Raw genomic sequence first — 16,559 nt, 5'->3', positions numbered from 1 at the left:
GGAACCCCCCCAATGGGACCCCCCCATACCCACCCAATGGAACCCTCAATGGGACCCCCCCCATACCCAACCCAATGGAACCCCCAATGGGACCCCCCCATACCCACCCCAATGGAACCCCCAATGGGACCCCCCCCATACCCACCCCAATGGGACCCCCAATTGGACCCCCCCACCCCACCCCAATGGAACCCTCAATGGGACCCCCCCATACCCACCCCAATGGAACCCCCAATGGAACCCCCAATGGGACCCCTCCATACCCACCCAATGGAACCCCCAATGGGACCCCTCCATACCCACCCCAATGGGACGCCCCCACCCCCACCCCAATGGGACCCCCAATGGGACCCCCCCATACCCACCCAATGGGACCCCCAATGGGACCCCCCCATACCCACCCAATGGGACCCCCAATGGGACCCCCCCACCCCACCCCAATGGGACCCCCAATGGGACCCCCCCATACCCACCCAATGGGACCCCCAATGGGACCCCCCCATACCCACCCAATGGGACCCCCAATGGGACCCCCCCATACCCACCCCAATGGAACCCCCAATGGGACCCCCCATACCCACCCAATGGAACCCCCAATGGGACCCCCCCATACCCACCCAATGGGACCCCCAATTGGACCCCCCACCCACCCAATGGAACCCCCAATGGGACCCCCCCATACCCACCCCAATGGAACCCCCAATGGGACCCCCCCATACCCAACCCAATGGAACCCCCAATGGGACCCCCCCATACCCACCCCAATGGAACCCCCAATGGGACCCCCCCATACCCAACCCAATGGAACCCCCAATGGGACCCCCCCCATACCCACCCAATGGAACCCTCAATGAGACCCCCCATACCCACCCAATGGAACCCCCAATGGGACCCCCCCATACCCACCCCAATGGAACCCCCAATGGGACCCCCCCATACCCACCCCAATGGGACCCCCAATGGGACCCCCCATACCCACCCAATGGAACCCCCAATGGGACCCCCCCATACCCACCCCAATGGAACCCCCAATGGGACCCCCCCATACCCACCCCAATGGAACCCCCAATGGGACCCCCCCACCCCACCCCAATGGACCCCCCAGTGCCCCCCCGTGGTACCGGTGCCGTCGGCGGGGCAGCGCTCGCAGCGCCCCCCCCAGGCCTTGCCCACGCTGCAGCAGCAGGTCTGCCGCGTGAGCCGCGTGGGCAGCGGGTGCTGGCAGCGCTGCGGGGCCAGCACCAAGCGGAAGCACAGCCCGCGCTGCTCGGCGGGCTCCGCTGGGGGGCGACACGCACGCACCGTGGAGACCCCCAGAGAGAGCCAGAGAGCCCAGAGAGACCCAGAGGGACCAGAGAGACCCATAGAGACCATAGAGACCCATAGAGACCATAGAGACCCATAGAGACCATAGAGACCATAGAGACCATAGAGACCCATAGAGACCATAGAGACCATAGAGACCATAGAGACCATAGAGACCATAGAGACCCATAGAGACCATAGAGACCATAGAGACCATAGAGACCATAGAGACCATAGAGATCATAGAGACCATAGAGACCATAGAGACCATAGAGACCATAGAGACCCATAGAGACCATAGAGACCATAGAGACCATAGAGATCATAGAGACCCATAGAGACCAGAGAGACCCATAGAGACCATAGAGACCATAGAGACCATAGAGACCCATAGAGACCATAGAGACCATAGAGACCATAGAGACCATAGAGACCCATAGAGACCATAGAGACCATAGAGACCCATAGAGACCATAGAGACCATAGAGACCATAGAGATCATAGAGACCCATAGAGACCAGAGAGACCCATAGAGACCATAGAGATCATAGAGACCCATAGAGACCATAGAGACCATAGAGACCATAGAGACCCATAGAGACCATAGAGACCCATAGAGACCATAGAGATCATAGAGACCCATAGAGACCATAGAGACCCATAGAGACCATAGAGACCATAGAGACCCATAGAGACCATAGAGACCCATAGAGACCATAGAGATCATAGAGACCTATAGAGACCAGAGAGACCCATAGAGACCCAGAGAGACCATAGAGACCATAGAGACCCATAGAGACCCATAGAGACCATAGAGACCATAGAGAGAGACCCATAGAGACCATAGAGACCATAAAGACCCATAGAGACCCATAGAGACCATAGAGACCAGAGAGACCAGAGAGACCCATAGAGACCATAGAGACCATAGAGACCCATAGAGACCCATAGAGACCATAGAGACCCATAGAGACCCATAGAGACCATAGAGACCATAGAGACCAGAGAGACCAGAGAGACCCATAGAGACCATAGAGACCCATAGAGACCCATAGAGACCATAGAGACCCATAGAGACCATAGAGACCATAGAGACCATAGAGACCATAGAGACCCATAGAGACCATAGAGACCCATAGAGACCCATAGAGACCATAGAGACCATAGAGAGAGACCCATAGAGACCATAGAGACCATAGAGACCCATAGAGACCATAGAGACCATAGAGACCATAGAGACCCATAGAGACCATAGAGATCCATAGAGACCATAGAGACCCATAGAGACCATAGAGAGCCATAGAGACCATAGAGACCATAGAGACCATAGAGACCCATAGAGACCATAGAGAGCCATAGAGACCATAGAGACCATAGAGACCATAGAGACCCATAGAGACCATAGAGACCCATAGAGACCATAGAGAGCCATAGAGACCATAGAGACCCATAGAGACCCATAGAGACCATAGAGAGAGACCCATAGAGACCATAGAGACCATAGAGACCCATAGAGACCATAGAGACCATAGAGACCCATAGAGACCATAGAGACCCATAGAGACAATAGAGACCATAGAGACCCCATAGAGACCATAGAGACCATAGAGACCCATAGAGACCATAGAGACCATAGAGACCCATAGAGACCATAGAGACCATAGAGACCATAGAGACCCATAGAGACCATAGAGACCATAGAGACCATAGAGACCCATAGAGACCATAGAGACCATAGAGACCCATAGAGACCCATAGAGACCATAGAGACCATAGAGACCCCATAGAGACCATAGAGACCATAGAGACCATAGAGACCATAGAGACCCCATAGAGACCATAGAGACCCATAGAGACCAGAGAGACCATAGAGACCCATAGAGACCCATAGAGACCATAGAGACCATAGAGACCATAGAGACCATAGAGACCCATAGAGACCAGAGAGACCATAGAGACCATAGAGACCCATAGAGACCATAGAGACCATAGAGACCATAGAGACCCATAGAGACCCATAGAGACCATAGAGACCCATAGAGACCATAGAGCCCATAGAGCCCATAGAGCCCCACAGAGCCCCACAGGCCCTGCCGCTCGCCCAGCTCCCCTGTGGGTCTCCCCATCACCATCCCACACACGGCGCCTGGCACTGCCCCCCAGACCCCCTTGCACCACTGCCACCTCTCAGACCCCCCCATAGCCCCTCCCCTCCCCCCCATGGAGCCCCATAGAGCCCAGGCGCACGTACGCAGGCAGTGGGGGCGGGCGGGTGCCGGCGCGTGCCCGGCCGGGCAGGAGCAGCGGAAGCTGCCGGCGGTGTTGAGGCAGTCCCCGTGCGGGCAGACCCCCTGCATGGCGCACTCGTTGATGTCTGCGGCAGCGCGGTCAGCCCCGGGCACGCCTGCGCCCGCCGGCGCGGCCCCGGGCATGCACACGCGGGAGCCTGAACACGCGTGATGTGAACACGTGTGGGCCTGAACATGTGATGTGAACACGTGTGGGCGTGAACATGTGATGTGAACACGTGTGGGCCTGAACATGTGATGTGAACACGTGTGGGCCTGAACATGTGATGTGAACACGTGTGGGCGTGAACATGTGATGTGAACACGTGAGCCTGAACACGTGTGATGTGAACACGTGACCCTGAACATGTGATCTGAACACGTGAGCCTGAACACGTGTGATCTGAACACGTGTGAGCCTGAACATGTGATGTGAACACGTGTGGGCGTGAACATGTGATGTGAACACGTGTGGGCGTGAACATGTGATGTGAACACGTGAGCCTGAACATGTGTGATGTGAACACGTGACCCTGAACATGTGATCTGAACACGTGAGCCTGAACACGTGTGAGCCTGAACACGTGTGATCTGAACACGTGTGAGCCTGAACATGTGATGTGAACACGTGTGGGCCTGAACATGTGATGTGAACACGTGTGGGCCTGAACATGTGATGTGAACACGTGAGCCTGAACATGTGTGACGTGAACACGTGACCCTGAACATGTGATCTGAACACGTGAGCCTGAACACGTGTGAGCCTGAACACGTGTGATCTGAACACGTGTGAGCCTGAACATGTGATGTGAACACGTGTGGGCCTGAACATGTGATGTGAACACGTGTGGGCCTGAACATGTGATGTGAACACGTGAGCCTGAACATGTGTGACGTGAACACGTGACCCTGAACATGTGATCTGAACACGTGAGCCTGAACACGTGTGATGTGAACACATGAGCCTGAACATGTGATCTGAACACGTGAGCCTGAACACGTGTGATCTGAACACGTGTGAGCCTGAACATGTGATGTGAACACGTGTGAGCCTGAACATGTGATGTGAACACGTGTGGGCCTGAACATGTGATGTGAACACGTGAGCCTGAACATGTGTGACGTGAACACGTGACCCTGAACATGTGATCTGAACACGTGAGCCTGAACACGTGTGAGCCTGAACATGTGATCTGAACACGTGTGAGCCTGAACATGTGATGTGAACACGTGTGGGCCTGAACATGTGATGTGAACACGTGAGCCTGAACACGTGTGATGTGAACACATGAGCCTGAATATGTGATCTGAACACGTGACCCTGAACACGTGATCTGAACATGTGTGAGCCTGAACATGTGAGATCTGAGCACGTGACCCTGAACATGCATGATCTGAACACGTGACCCTGAACACGTGATCTGAACGTGTGAGCCTGAACACGTGTGATCTGAACACGTGACCCTGAACATGTGTGACCCTGAACATGTGTGATCTGAACACGTGACCCTGAACACGTGACCTTGAACATGCATAACCCTGAACACATGACCTTGACCATGCATGACCCTGAACACGTGACCCTGACCATGCATGACCCTGAACACGTGACCCTGACCATGCAGGACCCTGAACACGTGACCTTGACCATGCACGACCCTGAATACATGACCTTGACCATGCATGACCCTGAACACGTGACCTTGACCATGCATGACCCTGAACACATGACCCTGACCATGCATGACCCTGACCACGCATGACCCTGACCACGTGACCCTGACCATGCATGACCCTGACCACGTGACCCTGACCACGCATGACCCTGACCACGTGACCCTGACCACGCATGACCCTGACCACGTGACCCTGACCATGCATGACCCTGACCACGTGACCCTGACCATGCATGACCCTGACCATGTGACCCTGACCACGCATGACCCTGACCACGTGACCCTGACCATGCATGACCCTGACCACGTGACCCTGACCATGCAGGACCCTGACCACGTGACGCTGACCATGCATGACCCTGACCACGTGACCCTGCCATGCATGACCCTGAACACGTGACCTTGACCATGCATGACCCTGAACACATGACCCTGACCATGCATGACCCTGACCACGCATGACCCTGACCACGTGACCCTGACCATGCATGACCCTGACCACGTGACCCTGACCATGCATGACCCTGAACACGTGACCTTGACCATGCATGACCCTGAACACATGGCCCTGACCATGCATGACCCTGACCACGCATGACCCTGACCACGTGACCCTGACCATGCATGACCCTGACCATGTGACCGTGACCATGCAGGACCCTGACCACGTGACCCTGACCATGCATGACCCTGACCATGTGACCCTGACCACGCATGACCCTGACCACGTGACCCTGACCATGCATGACCCTGACCACGTGACCCTGACCACGCATGACCCTGACCACGTGACCCTGACCATGCAGGACCCTGACCACGTGACCCTGACCACGCATGACCCTGACCACGTGACCCTGACCATGCAGGACCCTGACCACGTGACCCTGACCATGCATGACCCTGACCACGTGACCCTGACCATGCAGGACCCTGACCACGTGACCCTGACCATGCATGACCCTGACCAAGTGACCCTGACCATGCAGGACCCTGACCACGTGACCCTGACCATGCAGGACCCTGACCACGTGACCCTGACCATGCATGACCCTGAACACGTGACCTTGACCATGCATGACCCTGAACACATGACCCTGACCATGCATGACCCTGACCACGTGACCCTGACCACGCATGACCCTGACCACGTGACCCTGACCACGCATGACCCTGACCACGTGACCCTGACCACGCAGGACCCTGACCACGTGACCCTGACCACGCAGGACCCTGACCACGTGACCCTGACCACGCATGACCCTGACCACGTGACCCTGACCACGCAGGACCCTGACCACGTGACCCTGACCATGCAGGACGCAGCCCCCGCGTGTCCCTCCCCCCCGCCCCCGCGGGCCCTACCCTGGCAGTGGCTGCTGTTGAGGCGCTTGTAGCCCTGGGGGCAGTCCCCGCCGAGCTCCCCCCGCACCGCGCCCGCCTTCTGCACCCCCGGCTCTGCAGCGGGGACACGGCAGGGGCTGGGGGGGGCGGTCGGGGGGGGGGGATGGGGGGGGTTTGGGGGCTATGTGGGGTGTTCGGGGGGCTTTGAGGTGTTTCAGGGGTGGTTCCGGGGTGGGGTTGGGGGTTTCAGGGGGGGTTGGGGGTGGTTTGGGGTAGTTTTGGGGTGGTTTTGGGGTGGTTTTGGGGTGGTTTTGGGGTGTTTTGGGGGTGTTTTGGGGTGGTTTTGGGTGTTTTGGGTGGTTTTGGGGTGGTTTTGGGTGTTTTGGGTGGTTTTGGGGTGGTTTTGGGGTGGTTTGGGGTGGTTTTGGGGGTGTTTGGGGTGGTTTTGGGGTGTTTTGGGGGTGTTTTGGGGGTGTTTTGGGGTGGTTTTGGGTGTTTTGGGGTGGTTTTGGGGTGTTTTGGGGTGGTTTTGGGGTGTTTTTTGGGTGTTTTGGGGGTGTTTTGGGCTGTTTTGGGGTGGTTTGGGGTGTTTTGGGGTGTTTTTTGGGTGTTTTGGGGTGTTCTGGGTGCGTCGGGGGCCACTCACGCTGCAGGGGGGGGCACTTGTGGCACTTGCTCTGGCCCCAGGCGGTGCCGATGCTCCCGCAGCAATCCTCCTGCTTGGTCAGCCCCGGCAGGGGGTTGCTGCCGCACTGCGGGGGGGCAGCGCCCAAATACAGCCCCGAACCCCCAAACAGCCCCGCGCCCCCGGGGACCCCCCCCGGCACCCGAACACCCCCATTGAACCCAGCCCCCCAATTGAACCCATCCCCCCCATTGCACCCATCCCCCCCATTGAACCCATCCCCCCCATTGAACCCATCCCCCCACTGAACCCATCCCCCCCATTGCACCCATCCCCCCCATTGAACCCATCCCCCCCATTGAACCCATCCCCCCACTGAACCCATCCCCCCCATTGCACCCATCCCCCCCATTGCACCCATCCCCCCCATTGAACCCACCCCCCCCATTGAACCCATCCCCCCACTGAACCCATCCCCCCCATTGCACCCATCCCCCCATTGCACCCATCCCACCCATTGCACCCATCCCCCCATTGCACCCATCCCCCCATTGCACCCATCCCCCATTGAACCCATCCCACCCATTGCACCCATCCCCCCATTGCACCCATCCCCCCATTGCACCCATCCCACCCATTGCACCCATCCCCCCATTGCACCCATCCCCCCATTGCACCCATCCCCCATTGAACCCATCCCACCCATTGCACCCATCCCCCCATTGCACCCATCCCCCCATTGAACCCATCCCCCCCATTGGACCCATCCCCCCATTGAACCCATCCCCCATTGCACCCATCCCCCCCATTGAACCCATCCCCCATTGCACTCATCCCCCCCATTGCACCCATTCCCCAATTGCACCCATCCCCCCATTGAACCCATCCCCCCCATTGCACCCATCCCCCATTGCACCCATCCCCCCCATAGCACCCATCCCCCCCATTGCACCCCTCCCCCCGCCCCCCTCCCCTCCCCCCTCACCGAGTGCTTGGGCAGGGTCTCCTGGAAGCAGCGCCCCAGGGGTTTGTGGGTGCGGGGCCGGGGGGGGGCGGGGTGCGGGAGCAGCGCGGGGGCGGGGCCGGGGGCGGGGCCGGGGGCGGGGCCGGGGCGCGGCTCCAACCGGTGAACCTGGACCGAGGCCTCCGGGGGGTGGTGCACGCGCACGTTCACCAGCGGGGGGGGCACCTGCACTGCGGGGGGGGGGGCACCGGCACCTCGGCACCGCCCCCCAGGGCACCCCATAGACCCCAGAGCGTCCCATAGACCCCAGAGCACCCCATAGACCCCAGAGCACCCCATAGACCCCAGAGCGTCCCATAGACCCCAGAGCACCCCATAGACCCCATAGCACCCCATAGACCCCAGAGCGTCCCATAGACCCTATAGCACCCCATAGACCCCATAGCACCCCATAGACCCCAGAGCGTCCCATAGACCCCATAGCACCCCATAGACCCCAGAGCACCCCATAGACCCCATAGCGTCCCATAGACCCCAGAGCACCCCATAGACCCCAGAGCACCCCATAGACCCCATAGCGTCCCATAGACCCCATAGCACCCCATAGACCCTATAGCATCCCATAGACCCCATAGCACCCCATAGACCCCAGAGCACCCCATAGACCCTATAGCACCCCATAGACCCCATAGCACCCCATAGACCCCAGAGCGTCCCATAGACCCCAGAGCATCCCATAGACCCCAGAGCATCCCATAGACCCCATAGCACCCCATAGACCCTATAGCATCCCATAGACCCCATAGGACCCCATAGACCCCATAGCACCCCATAGACCCTATAGCACCCCATAGACCCCATAGCACCCCATAGACCCCAGAGCGTCCCATAGACCCCAGAGCGTCCCACAGACCCCAGAGCATCCCATAGACCCCATAGCACCCCATAGACCCTATAGCATCCCATAGACCCCATAGCACCCCATAGACCCCATAGCACCCCATAGACCCTATAGCACCCCATAGACCCCATAGCACCCTATAGACCCCATAGACCCCAGAGCGTCCCATAGACCCCATAGTGTCCCATAGACCCCATAGCACCCCATAGACCCTATAGCACCCCATAGACCCCATAGCACCCCATAGACCCCATAGCACCCTATAGACCCCATAGCACCCCATAGACCCCATAGCATCCCATAGACCCCATAGCACCCCATAGACCCCATAGCATCCCATAGACCCCATAGCACCCCATAGACCCCAGAGCGTCCCATAGACCCCATAGCACCCCATAGACCCCATAGCGTCCCATAGACCCTATAGCACCCCATAGACCCCATAGCACCCCATAGACCCCATAGCATCCCATAGACCCCATAGCGTCCCATAGACCCCATAGCACCCCATAGACCCCAGAGCGTCCCATAGGCCCCATAGCATCCCATAGACCCCATAGTGTCCCATAGACCCCATAGTGTCCCATAGACCCCAGAGCACCCCATAGACCCCATAGCATCCCATAGACCCCATAGCGTCCCATAGACCCCATAGCACCCCATAGACCCCATAGTGTCCCATAGACCCCATAGTGTCCTACAGACCCTATAGCACCCCATAGCGTAACATAGACCTCATAGCGTCTCAAAGACACTATAGAGTCCCATAGACCCTATAGCAGCCCATAGCATCCTATAAATCCCATAGCACCCCATAGACCCCATAGCATCCCATAAACCCTATAGACCCAATAGCACCCCATAGACCCTATAGCATCCCATAAACCCTATAGACCCGATAGCACCCCATAGACCCCATAGCATCCCATACACCCTATAGACCCAATAGCACCCCATAGACCCCATAGCATCCCATAAACCCTATAGACCCGATAGCACCCCATAGACCCCATAGCATCCCATAAACCCTATAGACCCGACAGCACCCCATAGACCCCATAGCATCCCATACACCCTATAGACCCGATAGCACCCCATAGACCCCATAGCATCCCATAAACCCTATAGACCCGATAGCACCCCATAGACCCCATAGCATCCCATAAACCCTATAGACCCGATAGCACCCCATAGACCCCATAGCATCCCATAAACCCTATAGACCCGATACCACCCCATAGACCCCATAGCATCCCATACACCCTATAGACCCGATAGCACCCCATAGACCCCATAGCATCCCATACACCCTATAGACCCAATAGCACCCCATAGACCCTATAGCATCCCATAAACCCTATAGACCCGATAGCACCCCATAGACCCCATAGCATCCCATACACCCTATAGACCCAATAGCACCCCATAGACCCCGTAGCATCCCATAAACCCTATAGACCCAATAGCACCACATAGACCCTATAGCATCCCATAAACCCTATAGACCCGATACCACCCCATAGACCCCATAGCATCCCATACACCCTATAGACCCGATACCACCCCATAGACCCCATAGCATCCCATAAACCCTATAGACCCGATAGCACCCCATAGACCCCATAGCATCCCATACACCCTATAGACCCGATAGCACCCCATAGACCCCATAGCATCCCATAAACCCTATAGACCCAATAGCACCACATAGACCCCATAGCATCCCATAAACCCTATAGACCCGACAGCACCCCATAGACCCCATAGCATCCCATACACCCTATAGACCCGATACCACCCCATAGACCCCATAGCATCCCATAAACCCTATAGACCCGACAGCACCCCATAGACCCCATAGTGCCATGCACCCCACACAGCCCCCCATAGACCTGTGCCCCCCCCATCCCTATGGGCCCTCAATAGCCCTGCGCCCCCCTTGCCCCCCCTTACCCCCCATAGCCCCCCCCCCCCGGTACCTTCATCCGAGTGGTGCCCGGGCCCCAGGGGCACCACGAACGTGGCGTGACTCACGTGCCCCCCCCCGCCGTGCGCCCCCCCCCCTTGCCCCCCCCCTTGCGGGGAGTCCGGGGGGGCCCCGGGGCCGGTGCCGTCGGCGATGACCTGAACGGCGTAAACCGCAACGGGGGCGGGGGGGGGCGGCTCGGGGGGGGCGGCGGCGGCGGCGGCGGGGGGCAGCGGCGGGGGGGGGGGCGGCGGCGGCGGCGCCCCCTGGCGGGCGGCGGGCACTTGGCAGAAGCGGCCGGTGAAGGCGGGGGGGCAGAGGCAGTGCGAGCGCGAGCTGCATTGGCCCCCGTTCATGCAGGGCAGGGGGCAAACCACTGCGGGGGGGGGGGAAAGGGGTCAGGGGAGGGGGGGGACACAGGGACACGGCAGGACACAACCCCCCCCCCATACAGAGAGAGAGAGAGAGAGCCCGGGCCATGCGACCCCCATCCCTGTATCACCCATCCCTGTGTCACCCATCCCTGTGTCACCCTTCCCTGTCCTTGTGTCACCCATCCCTGTGTCCCCCATCCCTGCGTCCCCCATCCCTGTGTCACCCATCCCTGCGTCACCCATCCCTGTGTCACCCATCCCTGCGTCACCCATCCCTGTGTCACCCATCCCTGCGTCACCCATCCCTGTGTCACCCATCCCTGCGTCACCCATCCCTGTGTCACCCATCCCTGCGTCCCCCATCCCTGTGTCCCCCATCCCTGCGTCCCCCATCCCTGCGTCCCCCATCCCTGTGTCACCCATCCCTGTCCCTGTGTCCCCCATCCCTGCGTCCCCCATCCCTGCGTCCCCCATCCCTGCGTCCCCCATCCCTGCGTCCCCCATCCCTGCGTCCCCCATCCCTGTGTCACCCATCCTGGCCCAGCACGGCCCCATCTCTGCTCCTCATCCCCATCCTGGTCCCCGTCCCATTCCTGCCCCCATCCCATGTCTGTCCCTGTCCCAGCCCAGCCCATCCTGCCCCTTCTCCCATCATTCCCAGCCCTGTTTGCCCCTGTTCTGTGCCCATCCCGCCCCAGCCCTGTTACAGCCCTGCCCCTGCTCTCGCATTGCCCCTGCCCCATCCCATCCCTGTTCCCATCCAGCCCCATTCCCACCCTGTCCTCTCCTGTCCCCATCCCATCTCCATCCCCATTCTTGTCCCACTCCATCCCTTTCCTGTCCCTGTCCCATCCTGTCCTTGTCCCGTCCCCGTCCCCATCACGTTGCTCTCCCCATCCTGGTCCCGTCCCCATTCCATTCCTCTGCCTATCCCGCTCCCGGCCCTGTCCCGGTCCCCATCCCTGTCCCGGCCCTCATCCCAGTCCTGGTTCCCACCCTGTCCCTGTCGTGGTCCCCATCCCACTCCTGTCCCCATCCCTGTACCAGTCCCCATCCCATCCCTGTCCCTATCCCTGTACCAGTCCCCATCCCATCCCTGTCCCCATCCCATCCCTGTCCCTATCCCTGTACCAGTCCCCATCCCATTCCTGTCCCTATCCCTGTACCAGTCCCCATCCCATCCCTGTCCCCATCCCATCCCTGTCCCTATCCCTGTACCAGTCCCCATCCCATCCCTGTCCCCATCCCATCCCTGTCCCTATCCCTGTACCAGTCCCCATCCCATCCCTGTCCCTATCCCTGTACCAGTCCCCATCCCATTCCTGTCCCTATCCCTGTACCAGTCCCCATCCCATTCCTGTCCCCATCCCATCCCTGTCCCCATCCCATTCCTGTCCCCATCCCTGTACCAGTCCCCATCCCATTCCTGTCCCCATCCCTGTACCAGTCCCCATCCCATTCCTGTCCCCATCCCTGTACCAGTCCCCATCCCATCCCTGTCCCTATCCCTGTACCAGTCCCCATCCCATTCCTGTCCCTATCCCTGTACCAGTCCCCATCCCATCCCTGTCCCCATCCCATTCCTGTCCCCATCCCACTCCTGTCCCTATCCCTGTACCTGTCCCCATCCCATCCCTGTCCCTATCCCTGTACCAGTCCCCATCCCATCCCTGTCCCTATCCCTGTACCTGTCCCCATCCCATCCCTGTCCCTATCCCTGTACCTGTCCCCATCCCATCCCTGTCCCTATCCCTGTACCAGTCCCCATCCCATCCCTGTCCCTATCCCTGTACCAGTCCCCATCCCATCCCTGTCCCCATCCCATCCCTGTCCCTATCCCTGTACCAGTCCCCATCCCATCCCTGTCCCCATCCCATCCCTGTCCCTATCCCTGTACCAGTCCCCATCCCATCCCTGTCCCTATCCCTGTACCAGTCCCCATCCCATTCCTGTCCCTATCCCTGTACCAGTCCCCATCCCATTCCTGTCCCCATCCCATCCCTGTCCCCATCCCATCCCTGTCCCCATCCCTGTACCAGTCCCCATCCCATTCCTGTCCCTATCCCTGTACCAGTCCCCATCCCATCCCTGTCCCCATCCCATTCCTGTCCCCATCCCACTCCTGTCCCTATCCCTGTACCTGTCCCCATCCCATCCCTGTCCCTATCCCTGTACCTGTCCCCATCCCATTCCTGTCCCTATCCCTGTACCTGTCCCCATCCCATCCCTGTCCCTATCCCTGTACCAGTCCCCATCCCATCCCTGTCCCCATCCCATCCCTGTCCCTATCCCTGTACCAGTCCCCGTGCCATCCCTGTCCCTTCCCGGTCCCCATCCCAGTCCTTTCCCGGTCCCCATCCCATTCCTCTTCCCATCTCCGTCCCCATTCTGGTCCCTATCCCATCCTACCCCTGTCCCAGTCCCATCCCGGTTCCATCTCTGTCCCTATCCCGGTCCCATCCCAGTCCTATCCCTGTCCCTGTACCAGTCTCATCCCTCTCCCCATCCCTGTCTGTGTTCTATCCCTGTCCCAGTGCCCACGCCACCCCTGTCCTGTCCGGGTCCTCAGCTCATTCCTGTCCCCATCCCTGTCCCCATCCCCTCTCCATCCCTGTCCCGGTCCCATCCCCATCCCTACCCAATCCCCATCCCGTCCCTGTCCTGTCCCTGTCTCCATCCCTGTCCCTGTCCCCATCTCATCCCTGTCCCCATCCCTGTCCCCATCCCTGTCCCGGTCCCCATCCCTGTCCCCGTCCCTGTCCCCATCCCCGTCCCTGTCCCCATCCCTGTCCCCATCCCTGTCCCCATCCCTGTCCCTGTCCCCATCCCTGTCCCGGTCCCTGTCCCCATCCCATCCCTGTCCCCATCCCTGTCCCCATCCCTGTCCCTGTCCCCATCCCTGTCCCCGTCCCCATCCCTGTCCCCATCCCTGTCCCCATCCCCATCCCTGTCTCCATCCCTGTCCCTGTCCCGGTCCCTGTCCCCATCCCTGTCCCCATCCCTGTCCCCATCCCTGTCCCCATCCCCATCCCTGTCTCCATCCCTGTCCCTGTCCCGGTCCCTGTCCCCATCCCATCCCTGTCCCTGTCCCTGTCCCCGTCCCTGTCCCCATCCCTGTCCCTGTCCCTGTCCCTGTCCCCATCCCTGTCCCGGTCCCTGTCCCCGTCCCTGTCCCCATCCCTGTCCCCATCCCTGTCCCGGTCCCTGTCCCCATCCCTGTCCCTGTCCCCGTCCCTGTCCCCATCCCTGTCCCCATCCCTGTCCCCGTCCCCATCCCTGTCTCCATCCCTGTCCCTGTCCCGGTCCCTGTCCCCATCCCTGTCCCGGTCCCGGTCCCCATCCCTGTCCCCATCCCCATCCCTGTCCCTGTCCCGGTCCCTGTCCCCATCCCTGTCCCCATTCCCATCCCTGTCTCCATCCCTGTCCCTGTCCCGGTCCCTGTCCCCATCCCTGTCCCCATCCCTGTCCCCATCCCTGTCTCCATCCCTGTCCCTGTCCCGGTCCCTGTCCCCATCCCTGTCCCCATCCCTGTCCCCATCCCTGTCCCTGTCCCGGTCCCGGTCCCGGTGCCGGTGCCGGCTCTCACCGACGCGGAAGCCGGGTCCCGTGAGCGTGTCGGCCGCGTGCCCGTTCTCCCCGACCAGGGTCATGTTGGAGCCGGGCTGGCAGCGGTCCCGGCACAGCCCCTTCAGGCAGGTCCTGCGGCACACGAGCGGCGCGAACACCACCGTGAACCGCTCCCGCGCCACGGCCCCGGCCCCGCGCCCGCCCCGCGCCGCGCCGAGCACGCACAGCCCGGCCCAGAGCGCGCAGAGCGCGCCCACAGCGCGCCCCATGCCCGCGCCTCCGCTCGGGTCCCCCCCGCTTCAAGCGGGGCCGCGCCCCGCGGACCCTTTTTGGGGGGGGGGGGGGGGTTGGGTTTGGGGGTGTCGGGGTCCCCCCTGAGCCCTTTATGGGGGGGGGGGTCCCGGCCGATTCCCGCCCGCAGAGGCCGAGGCCGGCGCCTGGATCCCGCTGGAAGGAGGGGGGGGGCGGGGGGGGCTCTTCCCGCTGGAGCGGGGGAGGGGGGCGGGGGCTGGGAGCGGAGCAGGAATTGGGGGGTGGGGGAGGGGAGGAGCCCGGATGTTTGGGTCCGGTTCCAGGGAAAGGCGATGGGGGGGGAAGGACGGGACGGGGCGGCGGGGGGGGGACGGGGGCTATAGGGAATATGGGGGGTACGGGGAGATATGGGGGGGTATGGGGGATATCGGGAATATGGGGGGTATGGGGCGATATGGGGGGGCATGGGGGATATAGGGAATAAGGGGGGTATGGGGGCTATAGGGAATATGGGGGGTATGGGGCGATATGGGGGGGTATGGGGGATATAGGGAATATGGGGGGGTACGGGGCGATATGGGGGGGTATGGGGGATATAGGGACTATGGGGGGTATGGGGATATAGGGACTATGGGGAGTATGGGGGATATAGGGAATATGGGGGGTATGGGGATATAGGGACTATGGGGGGGTATAGGGGATATAGGGACTATGGGGGGTATGGGGAGATATGGGGGGATACGGGGGGGGTATGGGGGATCTCGGGAATATGGAGGGGTACAAGAGGATCTGGGGAATATCGGGAATCTGGGGATATATGGGATCTGGAGGGGTACGGCGAATATGGGGAATAGGAGGATGTAGGGATACACAGAACATGGGGATATGGAAAATAAGGGGGTACGGGGGAATATCGGGATATATGAAATATGGAGGGGTAGGGGGGGTATGGGGAATATGGGGTATGGGGATATAGGGGTTATGGGGCCATGAGGGTTACGGGGGGCTATGGGGATATATGGGGGGCCATGGGGGTTATGGAGGGCTGTGGGGGTTATGGGAGGCCATGGGGGTTATGGGGGGCTATGGGGCTATATGGGGGGCCATGGGTGTTATGGGAGGCTATGGGGATATATGGGGGGCTATGGGGATATATGGGGGGTTATGGGGGACTATGGGGCTATATAGGGGGCCATGGGGGTTATGGGGGGCTATGGGGCTATATGGGGGTTATGGGGGGCTATGGGGCTATATAGGGGGCCATGGGGGTTATGGGGGGCTATGGGGCTATATGGGGAGC

The 16,559-nt window shown here is 60.3% G+C and overlaps 1 protein-coding gene across 1 annotated transcript; it reads right to left on the bottom strand.

Moving 5' to 3' along the window:
• Positions 1 to 1,121: 1,121 nt before the first annotated feature.
• Positions 1,122 to 15,189, bottom strand: LOC308232750 (latent-transforming growth factor beta-binding protein 3-like; the record flags this gene model as incomplete). The annotated part of the gene is made up of 7 exons (XM_080639981.1): positions 15,027 to 15,189; positions 11,080 to 11,442; positions 8,221 to 8,429; positions 7,257 to 7,362; positions 6,632 to 6,724; positions 3,557 to 3,679; positions 1,122 to 1,280 (listed from the first exon to the last, which is right to left on the bottom strand). Coding segments are annotated over exons 1-7 (1,117 nt in total), but the record flags the coding sequence as incomplete, so codon positions are not given.
• Positions 15,190 to 16,559: the final 1,370 nt, after the last annotated feature.

Source organism: Psittacula echo, assembly GCF_963264785.1.
Source record: "Psittacula echo genome assembly, contig: SCAFFOLD_149, whole genome shotgun sequence".
Classification (NCBI taxonomy): Eukaryota; Metazoa; Chordata; class Aves; order Psittaciformes; family Psittacidae; genus Psittacula; species Psittacula echo.
This window is presented reverse-complemented; position numbering and strand designations above follow the sequence as displayed.